Source organism: Bacillus rossius, chromosome 3 (genome assembly GCF_032445375.1).
Source record: "Bacillus rossius redtenbacheri isolate Brsri chromosome 3, Brsri_v3, whole genome shotgun sequence".
NCBI lineage: Eukaryota > Metazoa > Arthropoda > Insecta > Phasmatodea > Bacillidae > Bacillus > Bacillus rossius.
In genome coordinates this window covers 126,728,953-126,753,766 of record NC_086332.1, presented here as the reverse complement: position 1 = coordinate 126,753,766, position 24,814 = coordinate 126,728,953, and the positions used below count along the sequence as shown (strand labels likewise).

Genomic DNA, 24,814 nt, shown 5'->3' with positions numbered 1-24,814 from the left:
GCGTTTCCTAATTTATTTGGAAACTATCTAGAGTTTGAATACATTTGTAATTTTACCGAAATTGCCAATTAAACTTTTAATCCAAAGGGATATTCTTTACTTGATATTTTTTTAAAATGTGCATATATGTTTGTCGCGTGGCGTAATGGTTAAGGTCGTGGGATGTTCATCACGCGGTCCGCTGTTTGATTCCCATTCGGTTCAATAGGTCATGATTTTTTTTTTATTTCTCGCATAATGAATCTTTTAATACAGACATTAAATACGTTAAAACAGTTATATTACATAATCAGGCGAGAGTTCGAATGAAAATAAACATTTACAAAAGTTCAAGGAATTAATGTTTTGCTCTGCTTTTTATTTATTATCAAGAGAAATATAGTGTATGCTATTCCTATCAAATAATACGTGTTTTTACTGTGTAAGTTGTTAATTTCTGCTAACTGTTTGAATGTATTTAGTTTCTGTTAAAAACGTATTATTTCATAATAGCATTATTACCTTTTTTCCATTTTCCAATAAAATAATACGTTTTTAACTATATGAGTATATTTGACTTCTATTAACAAACATTGTAATACATTTTTAATTGTTTGAATTTATTTGAATTCTGTTTTAAAAAAATATTTTTAATTCGTTTTATTTCTGTTAAAAATGTATTATTTTATTCGAGATATAAGTACATTTCCTTTTTTCCCTTTTTCCAATAAAATAATATGTTTTCAATAGAAATTCAATACATTCTCACAATTAACAGTAATTAAATATATTAATTCGGCCATAATAAAGCCAATGTTCATAGGAATTGTTTTATGTCATTAAAATTAAAACTTGTCTCCCAAAAGATCTAACACCCATTTTATAATTACAGCTTGTGTAATATATTTATATTTATATTCGGATGTTGTTATACATTACTTGTATACCTACTTATGTATGAACAATAGGTACATATAGTCCACACACACAAATATACATTTACGCATACATACAGGTACTTAAATTATTTAACATCAATTTAGGTACCTTTGTATGTATATATTTAACTCAGTGTTGCCAACCTTTTGAAACATATTTATGCTAGAACTCAGAAAAAAATATGCTATTTTGAGAAAAGTTATGCTACATTTAACCAATTTTTTTAAAGTTATTTATTAAGGTAGAAAAACATTGCTTTTACGACGCAAAATAATAAAGCTGTAAAAATTTGCTAAAAATTAATATTGCACATAAATTATTATAATATGTATTATTATAAATTAATATCCATTTGCTTTATAGTCCAAGCTGTTTTTCTTTACACTTTACACACACACACATTAATAGCCAAATACAGCTAAGGAAGAGATTCATCCTCTGTACTGCTGTCGTCAGCAGAATTTAGCACATTCGCAGAAGTCTAAGTACTGGTCCTGGGATACAAAGATGTCTTTGTCATGAGGCTAACCATGCTTTTGGTTGGAGTGAAGCCTGTACAGCATCCAGACATCTTCACTGTTTGTCTTGCTTGAAGTGTTCCATTGATCGTGGAAGTAATCATGCGATTCGCTTTGCAGTGGGAAAAAATTCTCTCTGCATCAGCATTGGCATGAGGTATGGACAAAACAGAGAGAGCGAAGTGAGGGAGCGCCTTGAACACATCATTCCCACGGTCATGCTTGAGCAAGACGTCGCTGAAAGATAGCCGTGTGTGTGGCTGTGTAATCAGAGATCCCAGTCCTTGCATGTAGCACCGAAACTGTGTTATCTACTGCTCTTATTACACCGAGCTCTCTGCGGTAGTTCCGAGTGGTACCGTTTGGAGCGCTAAACGCTGCCGCAATTGTCGCCGTGGAAGAGGAAGATTCTTCATTCCATTGTTGAAGCCCAAGAGTAACCATGCGTCTCGTGTACGCCGGTCACGTGTACGTGTTCTGAATATTTTTTGTAGCACGAGTTATTGTGAAGTGGGGCAGCATAAGGTATGTATCAATTTCCTGTTTGTTTTTGTTTCTTTTTTCTTTTTTTTTAATAATTTGGGTACGTAGTATAGTGGTCACTATGTGCTGAAGGTCTGTAACTACATTGTTTGCTAGTTTATTTTGGTTTTTTCGTAATTGATATTGCGACGAGAAGCATTTGGCTTCTTTATAAATAAGCCTTGTATAATAATTATGCCTATAAGCCTATTCGTCATTTTATTTTGGTTCTGGTAATAAAGCTTTGCAAAGCAATTATATTGTTGGTAAATGTGATAAAGGGGCTTTAATTAAACTAATTTTAAGAATGCAAACCGAAAGTTAGGTACGAGGTTTTTAGTCTAATAATGTCCTGGTGTGCAATACTTTGCCCGATAAATAAGTTACAGAGCATATTGTGCAAAAAAATTCTAATGCGGGGATAACTTTTCAAAATACACTTTTAATTTAGGTATATAGCTTTAAATGAGTTCACAACAAATACTTAATATGAAAATTTAAGATAACGAATGAATCCTTAAATATTTAGGCAAAAACTTTTGACCTATTGCATTTGCTATTTACCAGTCTATAGGACTAATGATTTTAGAATATTAAAAATGTTATTATTAAACATACTTAATGTTTTCCAAAATATGTAGACCAATTATTTAATACAGCATTGTATTTTAACTAAACAAGTTTAATTTACTACTGAAACGTTGGTTTTTATATATGTACTAGCTGACCCGGCGAACTTCGTACCGCCTTAGCGTAGCAATGATGCACTACTTTATTTTGTATAGCTGACCTATCTTAGGTATGAGTACCTATTCAATTTGAACTGGAATCTATAATATCCTCCATATAAAAATGAATCCATAATTCCCTGGTATCACTATAACTGAAAAGGACCTTCCTAATTTAATTAAATAAAAAACAAAATATATATTGTCAAAATAGTGTTTATTCCATAGGATTCAATAATTCCACTAATGTTTTTACAAATTGCTATTGAACAACTTGGCATTTTTAAGTAAACAATGAGCTCAATACCACGCGCGCTCTATAAATCAACTAATAGTCTCTGTACCCCTCACTGCTTCTCTCTACTCTAATGCTTTTTGATAAACTATATTTTTAGTTTTATGTTCTGGCGCGTAAATAAATAATGTTGATGGTTTTCCGACACGGGAACAGGCGACATATAATTGGCCATGTGAAAAACATGGATTTTCTAGGTTGATGCCACATACACTTAGCGACTGCCCTTGCGATTTATTTATTGACATTGCAAATGCAAGCCGCACTGGAAACTGTAAACGCTTAAAGCTGAATGTCATAAGGTTACTTTAAAAATATTTATATTGTACAAAGTGTTGGGTTAGTTTGGAAATAATTTTATATATGGTGGTTCAGTATTCTTAAATTTTCTAATTTTCCGTTAAATTTTTTCTTTCATAAGAACCTTCTCGTGACAATAACAAACACAACAAAAAAAGAATTAGTGAAATCGGTTCAGTCATTTACGCGTGATGGCGTAACCAAGGAAAATAGGAATTCATTATTCTTAAATTTTCTAATTTTCCGCACAATTTTCTTAATTTTTTCTTTCATAAGAACCTTCTCGTGACAATAACAAACACAACAAAAAAAGAATTAGTGAAATCGGTTCAGTCATTTACGCGTGATGGCGTGACCAAGGGAAATAGGAATTCATTATTCTTAAATTTTCTAATTTTCCGTACAATTTTCTTAATTTTTTCTTTCATAAGAACCTTCTCCTGACCATAGCAAACACAACAAAAAAAAATTAGTGAAATCGGTCCAGCCGTTCACGCGTGATGCCGTGACCAAGGAAAACGGGTTTCATTTTTATATATATAGATATGTATGAATATATTTTTATTTATTATTATTTGAGTGCCTACCAACAGTCAAAGCATTTAACAGGTGGGCACTTGACAAATATTACATAAAGAAATAACAATAACGTACACAAAACACAATGATAAACACAACAATAAAAATGGGACAACACAAACATAAACACATGACAAAAGACACATATAAGATTATAATAGCTACATTTGTCAATTTTAAATTAATTCTTATCAATGAAATAACAATAAAACATTTACATCAGAAGTTATCTTAACTGCAAGAAAATTAAGATTTCAAAATGTCTTTCATTGAGTTTTTTTGCCCTTTGGAAAGGGTCTAAATCTTTCAAAATATCATTGCAATTATCAGTACACCGTTTTGATAGTTCATTTTTTATGTGATACGTTCGAAAGGGTCGCATTGTTCTATGATTGAATGACGGAACTCGAAGACCAATTTTGTTTAATATTTCAGTGCTGTGGTAAACATTTATAAAACAATTTATTACAAAAACAGTATCAGTAACTTTCCTTCTAAACTGTAGTGTATGCGTGTTCAAGATTTCAAGGGTTAAGTCGTAGTTAAAATTCTCTGAATTATCATCTATTAAATGTTTGTTATAAATGTATCTCAACAATTTATTTTGTATATTTTCAAGTCTATTTGAGTCAGTGGTAGTTATAGAGTTCCAGATGACAGAGCCATACTAATCTCGATCTTACTAAGGTAAAATAAAGACTAATTACAGAAGCAAGAGAGCTAGCCAAATAAGTTAAATATTTCATAAGCCCAATTATTTTGTTTGCACTTGCAATTAAATTATCCACGTGGTGATAAAAGTAAAATTTTGAATCTAGGAGAATACCTAGATCACGCATAAAATAAGTTCTCTGTATCATGTTGTTGTTTATTACATAATTAAAAGTTTCTGTATATGTTTTCCTAGAATATGATATTATTTTAATCTTCTTAAGATTTAATTTTATTCCGTTAGTTTAACACCACTTAGTTACATTATTTATATCTTCTTGCAACAATATACAATCACTTGGTATTCTAATGGTACTATATATTTTTAGATGTGTATGTGTATATATATATATATATATACACACACACATATGTGTACACACACACACACCTATGTATATACACACACACACACACACACTTATACGTGTCTAGGGCCCCATTCGAGGACCTACTCCCTTTAGGTGAATCAGAGGACTCAGAAGCAACTGACCTGAGACAGTGTTTGCGAGGACAATCGTCTTAACAAGTGAACGAGAGGACCTTTCAATGCGAGGACCTACTGCAGTGTGGCTTCGAATGGTACCACTGTTGGTTTAATCGTTTCACTTGTCAATAAAATGCACTTTTAAAATTTTTTATTTGCGATTTCAGCAAAAATTCAGTTTATCATTACCGAATAAATGCTATATTTTTGCTAAAATAAAGTTTTTATAATCCTTTTTTTAGTACTATGTAATCACGTGTGAATTAAAAGTATTTTAATAAATTATGCAAATTCATGTTCTTTTGCCTATAAAGAAAGAAAATAAATTGCACACTTTTGGCTTGTTTCTTCAATTAATATAATATAAATATTTCGAGAAGTTGTTTAGCCCTAATCCTAGATTGGTAAATTAAAACATCTATATATGTAGATTGTATTTTATAAATGACATATAATGTCGCATAATGGAAATCGGGAAACACTTGTGTATTATCGCATGCACAAGATTGAAAATAAATTCTTTGCTAAGCGGGGAAGCAGTCTCGCAGCTTTGTCTTACAGGTGGTTGTGGCAAACGTCCAAAAGCACGTAAATATGTGTGACAAAGAAATATTTCCTGCGAAAATTGCCAGATATGTAAAAGTAAGATGGATTTTTAAATTCATTAGCTATGACCAGGGGCGTAGGGAAGGGGGGGGGGGGTTTATAGGGATCCATTCCTCCCCCCCCCCCCCCAAATGTGTGGAAATTTTTATACTCGATTTGCGTTTGTTATTTTAGCATTCAAAAATTAATAATATTTATAGCAGTATAATATTCAATGTTATATCATTAAAACTGATAAAATAGACCCATTTTTAACCTAAAAATCAAAATTTTCCCAGGGGAGTACCGTACTCCCGGACCACCCGCTTTATAAGGACGGGTGAATAGCCAAATGTTTAATTCACCCCCCCCCCCCCCCAACCTAAAATCCTGGCTACGCCTTTGGCTAAGACTATTTTAACGTACGTTGTTATAATAATCAAAACACGAAATACATGCTGCATGATTGAATAGAGGCAGATTATTTCCAAACACATTTTAGTGTCGCGAACAATAAATTTGTTTGGTACCGTATTTATTTTTGCTTTATTTTGTGTTAGTAAGCCTTGTGCATTTGAAGAGTTCGTGAGGATCTAATATCACACACTGCGCGCATTACAGTGAGTATAAGGACGTCTTCAATTGTAACAGTCTAAACGAGGACCCTTACACATGTGTGTTAGTAACATTGTGCGTTTAATGCGTTTGCGAGGACATAATATCACACACTGCGCGCATTACAGTGAATATAAGGACGTCTTCAATTTTAACATTCTAAACGAGGACACATTTCTTCGCAGCTTGGTTGCAAAGGATATCACCGGGACGTGTTTATATGACCCTCGCTCAAGTCTCTCCCCCTACCAGCCCTCCTTTTCGCTGAACTCACCCCATTCCCGTTATCTTGTTGCTTGTATATGTCTCCGAGCAAGACAAAGTACAATCCTACAACTTTTAATTCGATAGCTGGGTGTGTGGAGGAGTATTTAGTTTGTCGGGTTCTCGTTTACACAAAGGCATCCCTATCATGGCCTGATAAGCGATATGCGACGCTTGCCTTCTTCGGTTCCAGGGGAAGCGAGTGGCATGGGTAAGTGTGGCGGTGCTGGGCTGCGTGGGCCGAGGTCACTGTGCCGGCAGTGAGGCTGGTTGGGTGCGGGGCTGCGGCCCAAATAGCGATATAAAAAGTAAAAGTTTTGGCGAGTGACTAAATTTACCGGACACAGGCAGCACCCGGGCCTTATAACGCTTTTTTAATAACAAGTAATTTTATTTTCTTTCGGTGCACTTAAATTTCTTTTTTTCTAAATTTTTTTTTTCCGCCCGTGTCCGTAGGCCGTTTGGGTGAGGGAGGCCCAAGCCTCCCACCCCACTTCGTAAAGTTTTTCGCCGTGAGTCTGTGTACCGCGTGCAGTTTCATGTTTTAATTTCCTAGTTTCTCAGTTTGAGGCATCTACTAATTATCTGACGTCTTGTAAACCGAGTTCAGTCGAGGCTACAAAAATAATGTAAACTGACATTTTTTAAATTTTGTAAAATTAATTGAATAATCAATATCTTCAGAAAATCCAAATATTTAATTTCACCACCGAGATAAACTTTCCACCTTCATCTTAAAAGAAAAGGTTTCGTCTGTGTTTTGTCATTCATGGCCGTCATGGCCGACCATTAAGAGGCCTATACAGACAGTCTTCAGGGCGTGATTGTAGGGCCTTTTGTTAAGAAGAATTTGCAGCTTCTCATTACAGATAAAACTGTCATTTTTTTTGTGTATAGGGAAAGGATGAATGGGTCGATCTATAATTTTTATAATGCTTTTTAAATTTCGTAACATAGGTAAAACTATTTCCGAATGTGTGGTTTTACGCAGCTGTTATATGTATCGTGTGTAATGCATACAAAAAAAGTAGACACACACAACGATAGAGTATTAATCGTTGATTAAAATGGTGTAAAAAAAATACATAGGTCACTGCTGAAAATCTCCCAGAATTCTTCTACGACGAAATGCATTTCCGCACATTTATTCTGCCGGGAAGTGTCTCCCTCGCGCGGCGTATTCTTCAGCCGGCGTCTGGAGCCGAGGAGTGGAGCGAGCGGCTGCTGTGAAGGCAGCGGAGGGGAAGTTTGTCTGACGGCTGCTCGGTGGCCTTGTCAGCGCGTCGGGGTATCGGATATCGCGATAAGCACATGTGTTTGCAGGAAAAGTGTCTACCGCTGAGGCCGCCTGGTCGGGAAGTAATAAACAAGCGCGGCTCCTGAGGAAGGGCGCAGGGGGCGATAGCCTCTTCCGAGCCCAAATTTTACTTCTTATTTATTTGTAGGGAATACTAATGTTAACTTAAATACTTTCGTAAATGAGCTAAACTCTTCTTTCAATCAAAATTTGTACGAAAAATACTAAATGTCAGTATTTGAGACCATATATGTTGTGAATATCCCAAGGGCAATGTCATGATTACTAACTGCATCCTCGTGTGTGAGAGCCCTGCCTGAGAGGTGTTCCTGGAGCCGCCATTGGTAAGAAATTCTAGGATTCAGGCAGTTATTACCAGAGAAAACCTCAACCACGCTTTATATTAGCTTCACCTGTATGATTGTATGTTTGTAACCGACTCCTTTGGGTGCGATTGTGACCCACTTTAAACTGTCAGATTTCATTCAAACTTTTTAGATTTATCGAGGACCGATGACAATACGCTAATTTAAAAAGATTATTCCATTATTTAATTTGAAAAATAAGATTTTTGTCAATTTTTATAATTTTCATCTAGTCGATAAGGCAGGAATTTATGTTAAAATTAATTTCCAACCATTATCTTTAGCCGATTTCTCTAATATTAACAAATTTCCGAATACCAAAGAGAATTTTCAATTCAACAAAATAAGCAGGAATTTAAATTTACAATTTTTTTTTTGTAGGAAAAAGCCTTGTTTGCTGTTGTAATGAATGGTGATTGAGTTACCTATTAATTTTGTTCTAATCAAAATAATAGTTAAAAAACTAAAAAGTACGCTTTTATAAATAAACTAAATAGTAGAAAATAATTAATAGTTCAAAAAAATAAAAAAACACGCTTTGTATAAAAAACCAAACTAATGAATATAAATTATAACAAAAAAAAATTAAAATAAATGTTAATAAGTTTTAATTAAGAATAGTATGAAATTTTTTATTAAATATAAATTAATAATAGTATAAATAAGAAAAAAATACACACAAACTTGACTCTTTCCGCAGTGCATTAAAGATTTAAACATTTATAATAAACACTTGGGTAGGTGGTGCTTGAGGCACCGATAACGAATAATAGCTTTTAATATAGAATTAATTGAATAGCATAATTTTAACGAAGCAGCTTTTAGACGCACGAGTTTATGAGATGAGAAAATATCTAAATTAAGTAATAGGGATAATTACATATGGAGCCTAATGAAAAGCTTCATTAATAAAGCAGAGAAAATACCACCGCTGTAATGATTAAAATTTTTCATAAATACGATGTAACCTGCATCTAGCGAAGTCCTCGTACTCTGCTTTTGAGATATAGTGTGTAAAAAAAATATCACGTCCTCAGAGTCGGCTTCTAAGCACAAGTGTGTCGTGACTGCGTCCTCGGATTCCGCGCTCACTACCTAAGTGTGTGTTTTTGAAAGTGTGTGGATAGCTGTGTAAGGGTCCTTATATAAGATGAGCAACGCCAAACGATACAGAGCGTGTGTAAAGACGGGCGACAGTAGCACAACGTGGTGGATACACACGCGAACTACATGGTTGACCCTTCACGTTTTATCCGAGGACCCGGCGAAAATCCTTCCAACACCAGTTTGATCGTAGAACGCGAATCCGAGGAATTTTAATCCGAGGACCTGTGTAAGGTCCTCGGATCGCCACAGGTCCTCACATCCACGCTGAAAATTCATGTGCAGGTCCTCGTATAGGGCGCCAAACACAGTCACACACACGCTTATTTAAAATTATGTTACTTAATAACTTAACAAACCTTTCCGACAAATATCATCATACTACATAGGTAAAAACACTGTAGACATGCTTGATGGAACTAATTTTTTTCTTCAGTTTTTTTCCTACTTGCTAATAAAGGTAAAGTTACGTATTGCGTATCCAAGTTAACCCTTTAATCCTGAAGGTATGACCCTGATGGCATGTTCCTGTGGTACATGTTTTTTTTTATAGCAGTGGGAAGGTACGTAGCGCCAACGCGTTTCGCGCGTCAGCCCGAAACCTGACGTAATTTATATTTTACATCACGTTTCGCGCGACAGCGCCTTCCCACTGCTAAAAAAATAAGCATCATGTACCACAGGATCAGGTGTACAGGATCATGCCATCAGTATCAAAGGTATATTTGTATACACCTGGATACGGAATACGGAACTTTTACCTTGCATAAAAATGTTTTAAGGCATAATAGGGAAAATGTTTCTGCTCCGGCTTCTTCGTTAGTCTTGGTATGTGAAGTGGTGGGAGGAAAGTTAAGAAAGCCAGTAAGGAGATAATCTAATTTAATGGATATATTTACAATACGATTATTATTTATGGCATATCATCTTAGTTGCAGCATAATAAAAAATGCAAATATATTTTTACAAGTATCAGAACTTTGCTTTAAACTTTTATGGCAGATGTATGCAAAAAAAACACATTATTTTAAGATATCATGCATAAGAACCACTTGCATAAGCAAAGGGTAAACAATCTCTCATTTATCTCTTCACCATTCCCCTTTAAAAAATCCAAAAATAAACACTAGAGCTGAACTTCATTTTTAACATTTATGGTGTTCTATCTTAAATGTTTCAATTTTGATTCTTCATAGTTTGAAATTACAACACACATGTACCTACTTATTTCAAAGTAAAAAAAAATCAGCAATACCTAAATGGAAAATAAAACAAAAATTTAACTAAAACTTTCTTTGTTATTGTTTTTTACTGCGTATTTTACATCAGCTATAGTAAATTCAAAATTAAGTAACCATAACTATTCATAATCTGAATATGTTTTCAAAATTATATTCTCTTTAATTTTTTTGACATCTGTATATTTTTTATGAAAATAATAAAATTATTTTTGATCATAATGTTTTGGCGTGGTGCTACATAATAATTTGTTTTATTTTTATTAATAATGCATTATCATGTATAAAATTCTAACATGTTTCTTGGAGTTCAATTAAAAATATCAACTCATTCTCAAAACAGAGGTCCAAGATATGGCAAAAATTTAACTTATTATTTGTTACAATACCTTTTTATAACATAATATTTATAACTGCACATCAATACCTAGTGTGTACTGTGCCCGGCAGTTATCTTCGCGTCTCTCAGCGCGGGGGTGCGGGGACAGCGGGACCGGAGAAAGAAGAGGGGGTAAGCAGGCGACACGTAGCCGAGAGCCGTGTAGTGGCTGTTAGGAAAATATCGCCCTTCAGTGTATACCCGAAAATAGAAGGCGAAGGTGGCAGCTCGCAGAGGCGCGGTAAAGTGATACATAGCGGAGAGCGGGAAATAATAAATGCCGTTTATTCTATGGTATAAGTTGATATTACTCCAAAAAAGCGCAAAAGTGGCTTAAATGGAAAGTTTAACATTGTAAGTTATATGTTCTGCATTGTTTGTACACTATGAATGCTGACATTCGAAGAGTAATAATAGTAATTAATTTTAATTTAATTTTGTTTTTCGTCACCTAATACAATCAATTATCATGGAAAGAGAACTTCACACTTACATTAAACAAATCATATAATATATATGAGGTTTTGAAAGTTATAATATGCATTCTAAAGTGGAAGTACAATGTAAATTGTATTTACATTTATAATAAATAATCGATTAAAGGTGCATTAAAATATAAAGCCACACATACACAAGCATTTTTTAAATGCCATTAACGTTCGTAGTCATGTGTTTCCTAAACGACTGACATGAAGTTAAAGCAGTAAATATAACATAACAAGCTCCATGTTTACTTAAATGTAAATCCAGCGCTAAATGGCAAGTTTTAGGTACGGAAACCGGAGAATGATAAGGGCTAGACTGGCTCCAGCTTCATCAACATTGAGATAGCTTTCGCGCGGAGAGCTACAATTGCGTAATGTTTTGGCCGTTTGCTTTTTCTTGTAAGACTTTTGTTTTAATTAACTTTGAGAACACAATGAATTGAGAAGCATAGTTTTAAATTTATTTTACATACTAAGTGACCTAGTTTTACAAAATAAATCGTGTCTGGTTTTCGCTAGTTACTGAGTTAACATTTCAATTAATTTTGGTTAGCATAATAATTAGCAGACACCGTAAGTATATTTGATGGGATAATGTGTCATTTGCTTTACGTATGAATTTGTTTATTAGCCTGTTTTAGGATAGGGCCTACACAGAGAATATTAACTTTTAAATGAGTTGTTTAATATAAGAAATAAATTTTGCTCGTCCAGTGAATAAAACAAAACATTTTTTTCCCTTACAGATGATTGAAGAGTGGTAAAGAAAATGGAAGTAACTTTTCACTGTAAGGAGAAACAATGTGATTTTGTAACAAAATATCCTGTGCTGTACAGCAGACATTGCTCAGTTTTCCACGTATCTGGGATTAAATCTAGATTTGTGTGTGGCAAAGTATCCTGCCGTCGACAGTTCAGTTGTCATAGCTCATTCCTCACTCACTTATCAAGAGATCATAAGACATGCACTCAAGTTCCTATTGCAGAAACCAGTATCGTTTGTGAAAAATTTACTTGCCAATCATGTTCTGATGAATATAAAAGTGTTGAAGGTATCATTAGCCACCTGAAAAAGCACTTGCAGTCCAGTAGAGATGTTAGAGTGAAGTGTCCACATAATGGCTGTGACAAGTATTATTCACTTTTGTCATCATTCACTGCCCATTTGTCAAGGGCCCATAATTCGTTCAAGACAAATTTACTTAGACCTCATTTCACAGAAAAAGAGGCGGAGAGTAATCAAAATGAGGTGTGTCAGAACAGTATTGCTAATAGAATTTCAGAACAGCCCTCTCAAAGATGTGTTGAAATAGTGCAAACAAACTGTGTTGAAATGGAGCTAACCAATTCATGTGCTTCAATCACCCAGAGTGTTGCCTACTTTTTACTCACTCTCCTTTCCAAGTACCATTTGTCTGAACACACTATTCAGTTAATTCTTCAGAAGTTTACATCTATTTCCAACTATACACTTGAAGCTGTAAGAGCGAACTTAATGAGTAAGCTATCAGGCATTGTTGAAGAATCCACTTTGAGGCAAATAATGCAAGATGTATTTGAAGAAAAACATGGTATTCTTGAAGCACTGTCACTGGAGAAGAAAAGTCCGCTAAGAAGTACATATTCCAGAAGGAAATATTATGAAGAGAATTGTAAATTTGTAAAACCTGTTGCTGTGCGATTAGGCTTAAATAAATGTAATAAAGAATGTCATATGCATTATGTACCCATATTGGATTCACTGCAAGCATTTATGGCTGACGAATCTGTTTTTTTGCAGTATGTGGAGAACATTAAAAATTATAATATTCCAAGTAAGTTCGAGCTGACAGACATTAGAGATGGAAAGGTACTAGTAACACATCCTATTTTTTCTGTCGATTCAGAAGCGCTGCAAGTCATTCTTTTCCAAGATGAATTTCTGGTTGCAAACCCTCTTGGTTCAAGTAGGAAAGAATTGAAGATGCTTGCTGTGTATTACACATTAGCAAACTTGCATCCATGGAGCAGAGCGAATGTAGATGCAATACAACTTGTTTTGCTATGTAAATCAAAAGATTTTAAGTATTTTGGTCAGAGAGTTATTTTTCAGCGATTGGTCAAAGAATTAAAATCTCTTGAAATGAATGGGATTGATGTTAGGGAAAAGAAAGTGAAAGGTTCCGTAGTATTTATTGCTGGAGACAACCTTGGCAGCCATTGCATTGGAGGCTTTGTTGAAAATTTCAGCTCATGTCAGTACTTTTGTCGCTATTGTTGCATTTCGAGAGAAGATTTCCACAATGGAAAACTGTACGATGCTGTAAGAACCAAAGAATCATATGAATTGGCTTTACACACTGCTACAGCAAATAATTTGATCAGTTTTGAGGGCTTAAAGATGAATTCATTATTCAATGATCTTGAATATTTTCATGTTGTTGACCATTTACCCCCTTGTATTGGACACGACGTTTTCGAAGGTATAGCACAGTATGATGTTCCACTGATTTTGCAGTCTTTTGAAACTGAAGGATGGATTTCATGTGAAAATTTGAACAGAAAAATAGAAAAGTTCAAGTATAAGAATCATGATTCAAACAACAAACCATGCCACATTTCATTTTCTGGTAGGTTAGGAGGACATGCTGCTCAGACATGGACATTTATTCGCATGCTGCCACTTCTCATTGGGAAACAAATACTAGACCACTCTAATCCATCATGGAGACTATTCCTACTCCTCCTACATATCTGTCAAATAATATCATCTCCAAGGGTAAATTTTCAGATAATAGGAATTTTGTTGGAGTCTGTTACAGAGTATGTGCATATTCGAAGAAATATTTACCCTGATGTACCTCTGAGGCCTAAACATCATTACATGTTACATTATCCGAGGATGATGGTGATGTACGGTCCACTTTCCAACATTTGCACGATGAGGTTTGAATCCAAGCACAGGTACTTCAAAAGGTGTCAGTCAGCATCCAGCAACACCAAAAACGTGACTAAAACTCTAAGTATCAAACACCAGTTGTTGCAAGCAGCACATGCAGAAGTTGGCTTATTTAATTGTAGCACTGTAATCAGTAATGGGTCTAGTTACAATCCACTCTTTTTTAGTTCTGTTGTGAACCACGTAATTGAGGAATTACAATTAGACAGAAGAAATATTTCTGTTGGCACTTCTTGCATGCACAAGGGAACTCTATATAAATCAAATGATGTTCTTGTTTTAACTTCTTATTTGGATTTGAACACTGTCATTGTGAATATGTTTCTGCAAGTGACTGGATCAGAATCAGAACTGTTAATCATTGGAGAACAAGCTGAAGCAGAAAACCAGGAATCTTTTGGTGTACATAAGCTAAAGAAATCAGGGAACATTATTTGTGTCTCGATCAACAGTCTGCAAGATCATGAGCCATACCCAATTTATGAAAATCTTGGTTATCCTGTTATTGTACTAAAGCACCTGACCAGCTAATTTCCGGTGAGTTAAGCATGAAATATTTTTTTCTGTTAACTCTAAAGTGTGAACTTTTGAATTAAACCAATAACTACTCGTAGCAACTGTATAAATAAATAAATAAATAACACGAGACCACCATCAGCATGACCATATGTTGGCAGCAACATAAAGATAAAATAATTATACAGTATGCATCTGCCTCTGCATGTGCACAAGAGAGTAAACTTAGTACATTTAATACACATCCACTTCAAAACTGCACAATATACTCGCAAGTGCCACTTCCATGACGCACGGTTAAGATAAAATACAGTTTTCTTTGTTGTAATGGGTCACAACTTTGTGTAAGGTTTATTTAACTTAAATGTAGCATTAGGTGAATTCATAAATAAGTTTGTGTGTGTACACAAATACAGTGAAACTCTCTCCAAGAGTTCCTAGTAAAAATTATTTACAAGTAATACGTTCAAAATAACAAATGTACCAGATGTCCTGGTAAAATTTTTAATATGTCTGAAATTTCTTAAAAGGATTTTATTGTATATGCAGGTTAGGGATCTTGCTTGAGTGCTCTTACATCACTAACTTGTTTTGGTATATTAACATAACTGCTGCTTTCTTACCATTTGCATGATTTATGTTTATATATAGGTACATTTAAAGGCCTAGGGGTATTCCTATGTGTACGTGAAGTGTATTGCAGGACATGGTTTGGCAGTGTTATTTTATCTGCTATTAATTGTGCACTTCACATACACCATTGATGTTCTTCCATTGTAGGGAGATCCCCTAAGTTACCTAAATTTTTTATATGCCCAATATATACTATATGCACTGTAGTATATTACTCAGGTGTTACTATGTATTTGTGATTTGCAGATGGAGGAAGTAATTAATTTTATACAAGAGACAGTTCCAGGCGCCTATGATGATGCAATTTCAGAAAAGCTGGAGGAAATTGGAGTCCAGTGCTTGGATGACCTGCAATACATAAGCTTTGAAAAACATCTAGTTCCGCCCTTGAAACTAGTTGCTGCTTTGAAAATTGACCGAGCTATACAGACCAGGGTCTCACACAATTTGACTCCAGAGCTGTCAGTAGTGGCAGTGTGCTCTACTCCAGAGACAGAAACATCTTCTAGTTACAAAAGTACGCCCAAGAACATTTTGTTCCACCCACTTACAAAAAGCTCAGGAAATAAAAAAAATCTACAGAGTTTCATAATTCCTTACAACAAGTTTCCCCCACATGTTACCAGAAGTATGCAACAAAACAGGACATTGTCTAGACCTAATGTCTTGAATGAAGTAGTTAGAATAATCTGTAATGAAGTACATGCACTTGACACACATCCAGGCTCTAGATTTTTTGAGAGCCTTGCCAAAGAGCTGGTAGGGAAATATCCCAGCACATTTGGGCTAAAGCTAGAAGATGGCACTTTACTTGGTGATGGTCACCACTTGTTGCAACGAAAGCTTGAAGAGCGGATGAAAAATATGAACAGAGGAGTGAAAAGATCGCTGCATTATGATGATGGCGAGGACGACGATGGTGACTGTGTGGAAAACAAAAAGAAACTGATAACAAAAAAGGACAGCTATGGGTGTGTCAATTTTCTCCCAAAGGAATTGCCAGAAAACGAGACCCCTGCAACTCAAGACGAAAAAAGAATGTGGCTGGTAGAGGAGTTTCAGAAGGTACCAGAAGATCGCAATAATGAACAAATTAAAAGGTACATGAGTGTGACGTATGCCACACAGCGCCCATCAATCTTGAACAAACAGTTGGACACTGTGCGTGAACACTGGCCATTTCTTTTTGAGGTAGGTATTTTTTCTGTATTTATGAAAAAATGCACGTAAATTGAGCTAACATATTTTGTTTTATCTTTAGTTACACAAATTTGTTCAATAAGGCCAGTAAATAACATAAGGAAGATGTAACATTTCTGGGGTTTCAGTTATGTTTGCCATGCAGAAATAGGTATGAGCAAGTGTTTGCAAGGATTACTGTTGTGATTAAAAACTGCAATGAAATTGAAATCAAGTGTGTGTAATAGGCATTTCTGGTCATTTTGTAATGCAATTTAGTGAGTGAATTGAATAATAACTTATTGTGCAAATATGGATCTACTGGGTTTCAGCTTGTATGTAAAAATAATTCAGTTATACTTTGTTATAATGATTTTTTTTAAATTCTCAATTGTAAGCCTACCGTAGCTCTACCCAGAAATACCCATATTTTATATACCAAAAAATTTAGGAAAATACCTAATGCTTACATGCACCAATTCCCTTCAGCTTTGAATTTAAGTTAGTTTTAATTGAATTCAAAACAATTTTAAATCTTAATTAAACTTTTCTTACTGTAAAAGTATTGGAGCTTTGCACATGTCTAGTGTGAAACTAGGTTTTAATTACTTTAATTTGTAACCAATTTTATTTTGTGTATAAAATTGTTTTCATTATGTTGTATTGTTTTTTTACAGAAAGAATATCTAGTGGATCACTTTAAAAAACTCATGGGAATTTCATTGCTTGAGGTGGCTAATGAAGCTTACCAGACCCTACTGCCATTATTGAAAAAATTTTTAACCTCCAAGGTTAATGTGGAGTCGAAGAAATTGTCTGACGAGAAGACATACATACGCGACAGGCTTGTCTTTATTGACAGAAACAATTTCTCTTCAGACCAAATGCTTATTTTCATTATTGATATCCTCATTCACATGTGGAGGCAGGAACGAGAAGAAATATTTGTGATGTATGAGGTACTCTATTATATTGTATGTAAATGATAGTGTAGCCTAAAATTGTTTATTTTCTTTTTTAAATAATCTGTAGTAAGCCCAGCACATAAATTACTTCATGTTAATAAATTTGCAGTGATGGTTGATTAGGTACCAATTTTAGCATCAAGTTTAGTTAGAGCTGAACATGCAAATTTGTCAGTCTGGTTAACTTTGAGTGGGAACATACTGAGTAAATTTCGGGCTGTGTACTTTGTTAAACTTTTATATACGTGTGTGTATGCCCCGGTGTATGTATGTGTATGTACACACACACACATACAACATACATAATTATAGTGCCTACTACATGGAATAGAAATTCCATAAAGGAAAAATTTTAGCTGTATAATTGAAGTTTCTGTAGAAATAATTGTACTGCATAACCAATAATATTGAAATATCACCTACCATTTCAAATATTTAACAATGCACATACCAATGTAAATTTCTGTGCAATAACTATACAGAACCGAGACTTCTTAAAGGTGAATGCCCTAGTATCCGCATAGTTAAGGACAATTTTTCACATTTTTATAAGAAATTTTTTAAGGCATAACAAATGTTGAACTGAAGAAATAAATATTTACATTCATAACTTTCCTTTTTTGTGTTCTAACATGTCTGAATAATTACACAAAAACCTTCTAATTCATGTTGATTTTTAAAAATTCTGTACACATGGCTCTAGCGTAACTTCGCTGATGTTAATATTAAACTCACGTTTTAAGTAGGTATAACATATGATGTACTGTCATGGACTGCTACAAATTCTTTTGAAAGCATTTTTCCATTTTCCGAGTGAGTAGTAAGGAAATTTGATTATGTTCCAATACACTTAAAGTACAAATACACTTAATTTTGAACATGTTAGTCAATGTAATCAGCCTGAATTAAAAATAAACTGATGTTGCGTGGCACAGATACCTGTTAGTGAAGTTTTTGTTTGTTTGCATCCATAATAATTTCCTATTTCCGCAGGAAAAACGGAGCTGCAGATACAAAACTTTCCCATAAAACAAAAGCATAAATTACTATGCGCTGTATTAGATACAATGTAGTATCTATCAAAAACATTATTTTTTGTTGATTTTAAAATGAAGTTTCCAACAACATGTACATGCCCAAATATAGGGTATTTACATTAATGCCATATTTGATAGAAATAACAAATTTAAAAAGTTTATGGCGATACTTGCACAATAATATGGTTCTAGGTAACAGAAGCAATTTTTGAGTGTTTCAAATGCAACGCCAACCTTCACTGTTTACTATTGAATTTTTTATATTAAAATAGATACTGAATAAATGAGATATGATAGCACCTGTTGAAACCAGTTAGCCTTAGTCTTCTAGTACATACTGACTTGGCCATCTCAGGTCACTTTTGCAAAAAAAAGTGCTAACCAAGTAAATGCTGATTTTAAGTACTTTAATGTTTTTATTGGATGAAGCTTCAACCCTTACATTTTGTATGCTTGTATGTGAAAATAATTCAGTTATTCTTTTTGTAAGGATTTTTTTTAAATCAGCAAATGTAGGCCTACCGTAGCTCAAACCAGAAATGCACATGTATGGCTGTTTAACCAACATGTTCCACTTATCGAATACATTGATTTTTATTAGTACAAAAAAGTTACTTGATGTGTTTTTTAGTAGATTTTTCATTCATAAACAGCCGTGTTAATCTGTAATTTTACAATTAAAACTTAATAAGATCGGAAAATTGGCTAAAAATGTAAGCTATATTTAAACATTTCTGTTCTTCATATGCACACGTCATTAAAAAAAAAACTTTAACCATTAAATACACCAAAGCGCAATGCCTATTTTTGCATGTTCCAGCTCAAACATCTTACAATATATTTTTAAAATACTAATGTTAAGTTACATTTCATTGCTCTAATGAATCAAACCATTTTCAAAATATGTTATTGCACAACAGCACGAAACATATCCTAATTAGAACATTTTTTTCTCCTTTTGTGTTACTTGTATTGATGTCAATTAAAGTAAACTGAAGTGCAGACTCCGTAGATGAGGTTGCACTATCAATTTAATTGATATCCGAAAGTCAAATTTTATTGCATAAATAGCCAACATTGCATGCCAGTATGTTTACCTTTCTTGTGGGTGTTATATGATGCACTAAAATCTAAACCTAATTGAAAAATTACCTAAAATCTGTACAGTAGAAGGCCATATTTTACAGTTCCATTATGTTGACCTTTAACCCATCCAGACTTCTGGAATAATAAATTTTCTGCTGTCCTGATTACTGACTTTTCCCAGAAGTGAATTTAGAGCAAAATTGCTTTTATTTTTTATCCCGTCTCTATCCCAAGACCTGTTCATATGTTTTTAATTATGTTAAAGCTGCCATGTAGAAAGTGAAGCTCTTGGTTTTAACATTTTGTATTGTACCATGAGTACATAACATACAAATTTGTGGAAGTAAAAAGGTTTAATTTGGGGTGAAAACTGTAAAAGACCAGCATTATAATCTAACTTATATTATTCAAAAATAAATTTTTAAAAACATTCCATGAATAGACTTTTATTACTGCTAAAAGTAAAATGACACATTAAAAAACTAGAAATTTTGAAGTGAAACAATTCATCATAGATGTTCATTGTTAGTAACTTTTAAGTTATATTAAAACCAGAATTAACTTTTTTGAAACATTTGTAAGTAGTGTGCTGTAGCTCCTAATCTGAAGTGTGGTTTTATTTTTGTACATCAGACCATTACATTTGTTGAAAGTAGATTGTGGAAATGATTAGAATAACAACAGCTATGCATCTGGGGCGAGACTTTGCTAAAACTGTACAGGATTGATTTATGAGTGTTCTTTAGGTGTAATGTGCCTAGATTTTTTTAGTACCAGTCCATGTGTTAGTTCGTTGTATGCCATATATTTATACCAATGCTATTGTGAACAGCTAATGAGAAGAAGTCTTATTTACCAGTATTTTTTCTCTTCATTTAATTGTAAAATGATACATATATGCGGTCACCAAATGTAATTGCTCTGTCTGCTGATATGTTGCAGTTATATTTGTTTTGAATATAAAAGAATTTTGTAGCAATTTCTGTTAATATTTTTTAAAGGATACTGCTTCTGTTGCTGAAGTTGAAGCATCAGCTTCAATGCCTCATCCCCACATTGCAGTTCTGGGTGGTAACGACTGGAACAATTTGCCATTGGGTAATTGTTATTTGCCCACAATGGAAGGGCATTGCATCAGTCCACCAATGCCGGCCAGCGATGCTATAATGGTAACATTTGCAATGTATTTTGTGCATTCGGTGGCATACCCTCCCAAGACAGCTGGTATATGGGAGTTCATCCAAAGGTAATTTGTTTTTATTAGTATTAGTTTTTTTTTTAAATTTGTCTTTTCATCTACTACATTCAAAAAAGTTTTGAAATGGCTGTAGCTGGGAATCCAAAAGAGAACAAAATTAATTTCTCGGACTTCCTTACGGGGATGGGAATGTTTGATTTTTAGACTGCTTTATAGAACTTTATTATGGTACAACAGCAAGGTCTGTGTCTAAATTCGAAACATTGTAACATACAATTGACTTGTCAGTTCTCAGTATTTTAGCAAACAAAAAAATAAGGGTATCATTATTTTTAAAAATTGTATATGTTAATGTAGTAAATTTGCTACTTACTAATATTTTTACAAAACAAAATATATTTAAGTTAACTAGTTTATCTTCATCGTATGAAGTTAGTGTACTGATGCACTATTTTGGGAGAATTTCCTTTAAATGTCATACTGTTGTGTCCATAAATTTAGGCTGTACATTGATAATGGAATGTATAGATGTGTAAGTGGATCAGTCATCAAACTGTAGCTGCATAGAAGTGTTAATTCTTCTTCATCATTATCATCAACATCATCATCAATGTTCCACTCCTGTTCACCATGTTGTTTACAAGCCTCCTTGTCATCCTGCCTTAGTACATTTCCTCCCTCTCCACATCCTCCCAGGTCCATCCTCTTAGCTCCACTTATTCTCTCACTGTCTCTGTCAATCTTTTTCTGGCTCTTATTCATTCACCTTGCAAATAGTACTTATTATATTCTAATCAAAAACTGCGTGTCCATGATTATACACGCCAAAAACTGCCACACACACTGTTCCATCGTTTATATTTTTGCTTGCACACAAGAAATAACATTGAGGTAAAACGAAAATATAATTAAACCTTCAGTTTCACGCAGATACTTACCCAAACAAAAATTTACGTGTTGTATAATTATAAACGGGAATAATTATCACAGCCGATAAATCATTGAAAATGTTTTAACTAGTAAATAATTTTGAAAATATATTTTGACTAAATTATCCAATGTTTTTCCAACAAGATTTAGCTAGTGCTGCACCATAGTTCTTTGTTGACTGCAAATTTTGGGTCAACTGATTGTTCCTTGTGTCTATGTGCGTATTTTCCTTTAATAGTTGTATCTAGAAAGCTCTCGTGTGTTAAAACTATTATAGATAAAGTGTTCTGAGATAAACATAATCAACCAATGTGCATAGCTAGAGAACAACAATGTAAACTGGTTGGAAGATGGTGATATAATGCCATACCAAGTCACAGCGGCCACATGCATACATAGCCATTGCACTGTTGCCATGCTGTTCTGGACACTCAGTTAGCATGTGGTTACCACACATCGGTTCGTTTTTGAACCTTGTCCGGCTTTTTTTTTACACAAAATTTCCCATCTGACACTTTCAACTCTGAATCAGTTACTATTTGGGGTGCTCTTTCCTGATGCTGAATGCTCGAAGTTCAACTTACTATTTATGATAAATTATTTATTTTGTTTTGTTAGGCCTGTTGGTACCTAAATTTCAACAGATCTCTTCTGATAAATGTGTTTTAACAGTCCCATTGTGTTAACCCTTAAGTGCAAAAAATCTAATTTTATATTTGTTTTAAGTTGTTAGTTTTGTGAAATTTTACTTGTGAGAGCAGTTTACACTATGAAAAATATTTTGCTTGCATAGTTTTCCTATGACTGCAAGCCAAAGTAAAAAATTAGCCATTTGTGCAGGCATACACCCTGCAAAAACCATTACTGTATTTCATTTAGGTATAGGTCATTTTATTAGAAAGGCGTATGCCTGCACTGCAAGATAATTTTGACTTTACAATCTAGCTGCCTTGGGAGAAATGGATGCAAAAAAATATTTTTGTAAGGGGAAGCTAATCACCTACGTAACATATACAAAGCTAACACAATTTCAAACAGATAAAAAGTATGCATTATTTTTTGTTGCTATACGCGATTCAGTAATGGGACACATGATTTTAGTTTGTTGACATTTTTGTTGTAACTTTTGGCTTGAAGACAGTTATTTAAAACTCATAAACACAGCAGCAGTACAGTCCAATAACATACTCACTACTGCTGAGGAGTTATGTTCAATTTGTAAACACAAACACTAAATTATTTACTTGGACATGTACCCTTATTTAGGAAACTGTACAATGCATTACAATATGAATACCACACCAGGACACTAAGCTTAACTCAAGACCATATACCTACACATAATATGCTTTCTACAATTCACCTTCCCCTTTTCATTTCTGTGATCCATGTTCTTCCTACTTATCAGCTAAGTTCAAGGGAGAAGAGTGTGACAAATGGTAGTGGCAGTAGTAGTATATTGGAGTTATTGCATATCGATTATAAAAGCCTGTGTCACTGTCATAAAACTTTATACATCATAGGTTTTAATTTTTAGTGGAATATTTTACAGATTTTTGGTATTTACTCAAAAATGTTCTCCCAGTTATAATGCTTGCTCTGATTTCATGCTATTATACTTTAAGCTACTTGCCAAGCAAATCTCATCCGGAAAAAAAAATATTCAGTGTACTTACTCAGTTTTCGGGTGTTGCTTTCAAATTTCAGTTTTCAGTTTAAAGTTTGCCAAATGTTGCATCATACATAATTTATATTTTTTCAGAGATCTAATATATATTTTTTTCTTTTTTAATACTCTCATAAATTTCTAAAGAAATCTTGATATTTTAACCACATCGGATACTATTTACTATAAATATGGAATACCAAAATTAGGGTCTGCATACAATAAATACATAAATTGCTTTTGTATTAATACTAATGATATGAATGGTAATATACATTTCTAACAGAGTAAATATCAAGATAGGCTATAAACGTTTGTAACTTATAGAATAATAAATTTAAATGAAGTTAGTAGGTAAGTGTTAAATTGAGATGTGAAGGTGCACTAGGGTTAATCGCCAATGGTAATAAAATTTTAAAAATATGACAAATTGTACTTGTGAGATGATAATTTGCTATTTTATTTGTAGAGTTAAAATATAATATTCAGAGGTAAGTGAAGGCTTGATAAAATGTTTTTATTTACAGTGCACTAAACTAATATTCATTTTTTGATGTTTTACAGACTTGTGTTCCATATAAATGGAGAAGGATCTAAGGTTAAAAGAGTCAAACGACAACCTGCTGCTGTACACACAAGAGTGGCGTCATTAATAGAGGCTCTGACTCATTTCAAAGAAATGTGGAGATTGTAAATAGTAAAATGATTTTATTTTTAAATGTTGATATGTACCTCTATAAATGTTAGTTTTAATGTTGATAATGCACACCTATGAATGTAAACCTGTCACATTTCTTTATTGTTTATAAAAAAGATTTCGTGATTTGTTATTACAGCCATTTTGTATTATTTCAGCTTTGAGATTATAAATTTTAAGCGGTTTTTTTTTAGTTGAGCTATTTTTAATATGTTTGATGGTAACGGAGCATACTATTAGCATACTATGTAAATTGTGCTGTATTCGGACTTGTTTATTGTATTATTGTTAATGTGTTACCAATAAATTCTTATTTGCAATTATTATTTGGGATTTAAAACTTTAAATTTGTAAAGCTACTGTGCTTCTATTGATAGTAGGATAATAATTTCTGCGTGGTGTTAGTTATTTATAATAAGTATTTATTCTCTAGAGATAAACTTTTTTTGAAACCTTTTACAGTCAAGGCCCATACCGACAAGCCATGTCCTCAAGAAACTTGCCTTTGTTGCATTGTTTTTCTTTAAGATTGTGTTTAACTGTAAATAGCGTAAAACAGTCACTTTTTAAACATGAAAT

The 24,814-nt window shown here is 33.6% G+C and overlaps 1 protein-coding gene across 1 annotated transcript; it reads left to right on the top strand.

Annotated features, from left to right (window-relative positions):
- Window positions 1-1,823: 1,823 nt before the first annotated feature.
- LOC134531228 (uncharacterized) lies at window positions 1,824-24,558 on the top strand. Its single transcript, XM_063366900.1, has 5 exons — window positions 1,824-1,961; window positions 15,724-16,668; window positions 17,334-17,615; window positions 20,746-20,990; window positions 24,103-24,558. Exons 2-5 carry the CDS (start codon window positions 15,724-15,726, stop codon window positions 24,230-24,232), a joined length of 1,602 nt encoding a protein of 533 aa, XP_063222970.1. The 5' UTR covers window positions 1,824-1,961; the 3' UTR covers window positions 24,233-24,558.
- Window positions 24,559-24,814: the final 256 nt, after the last annotated feature.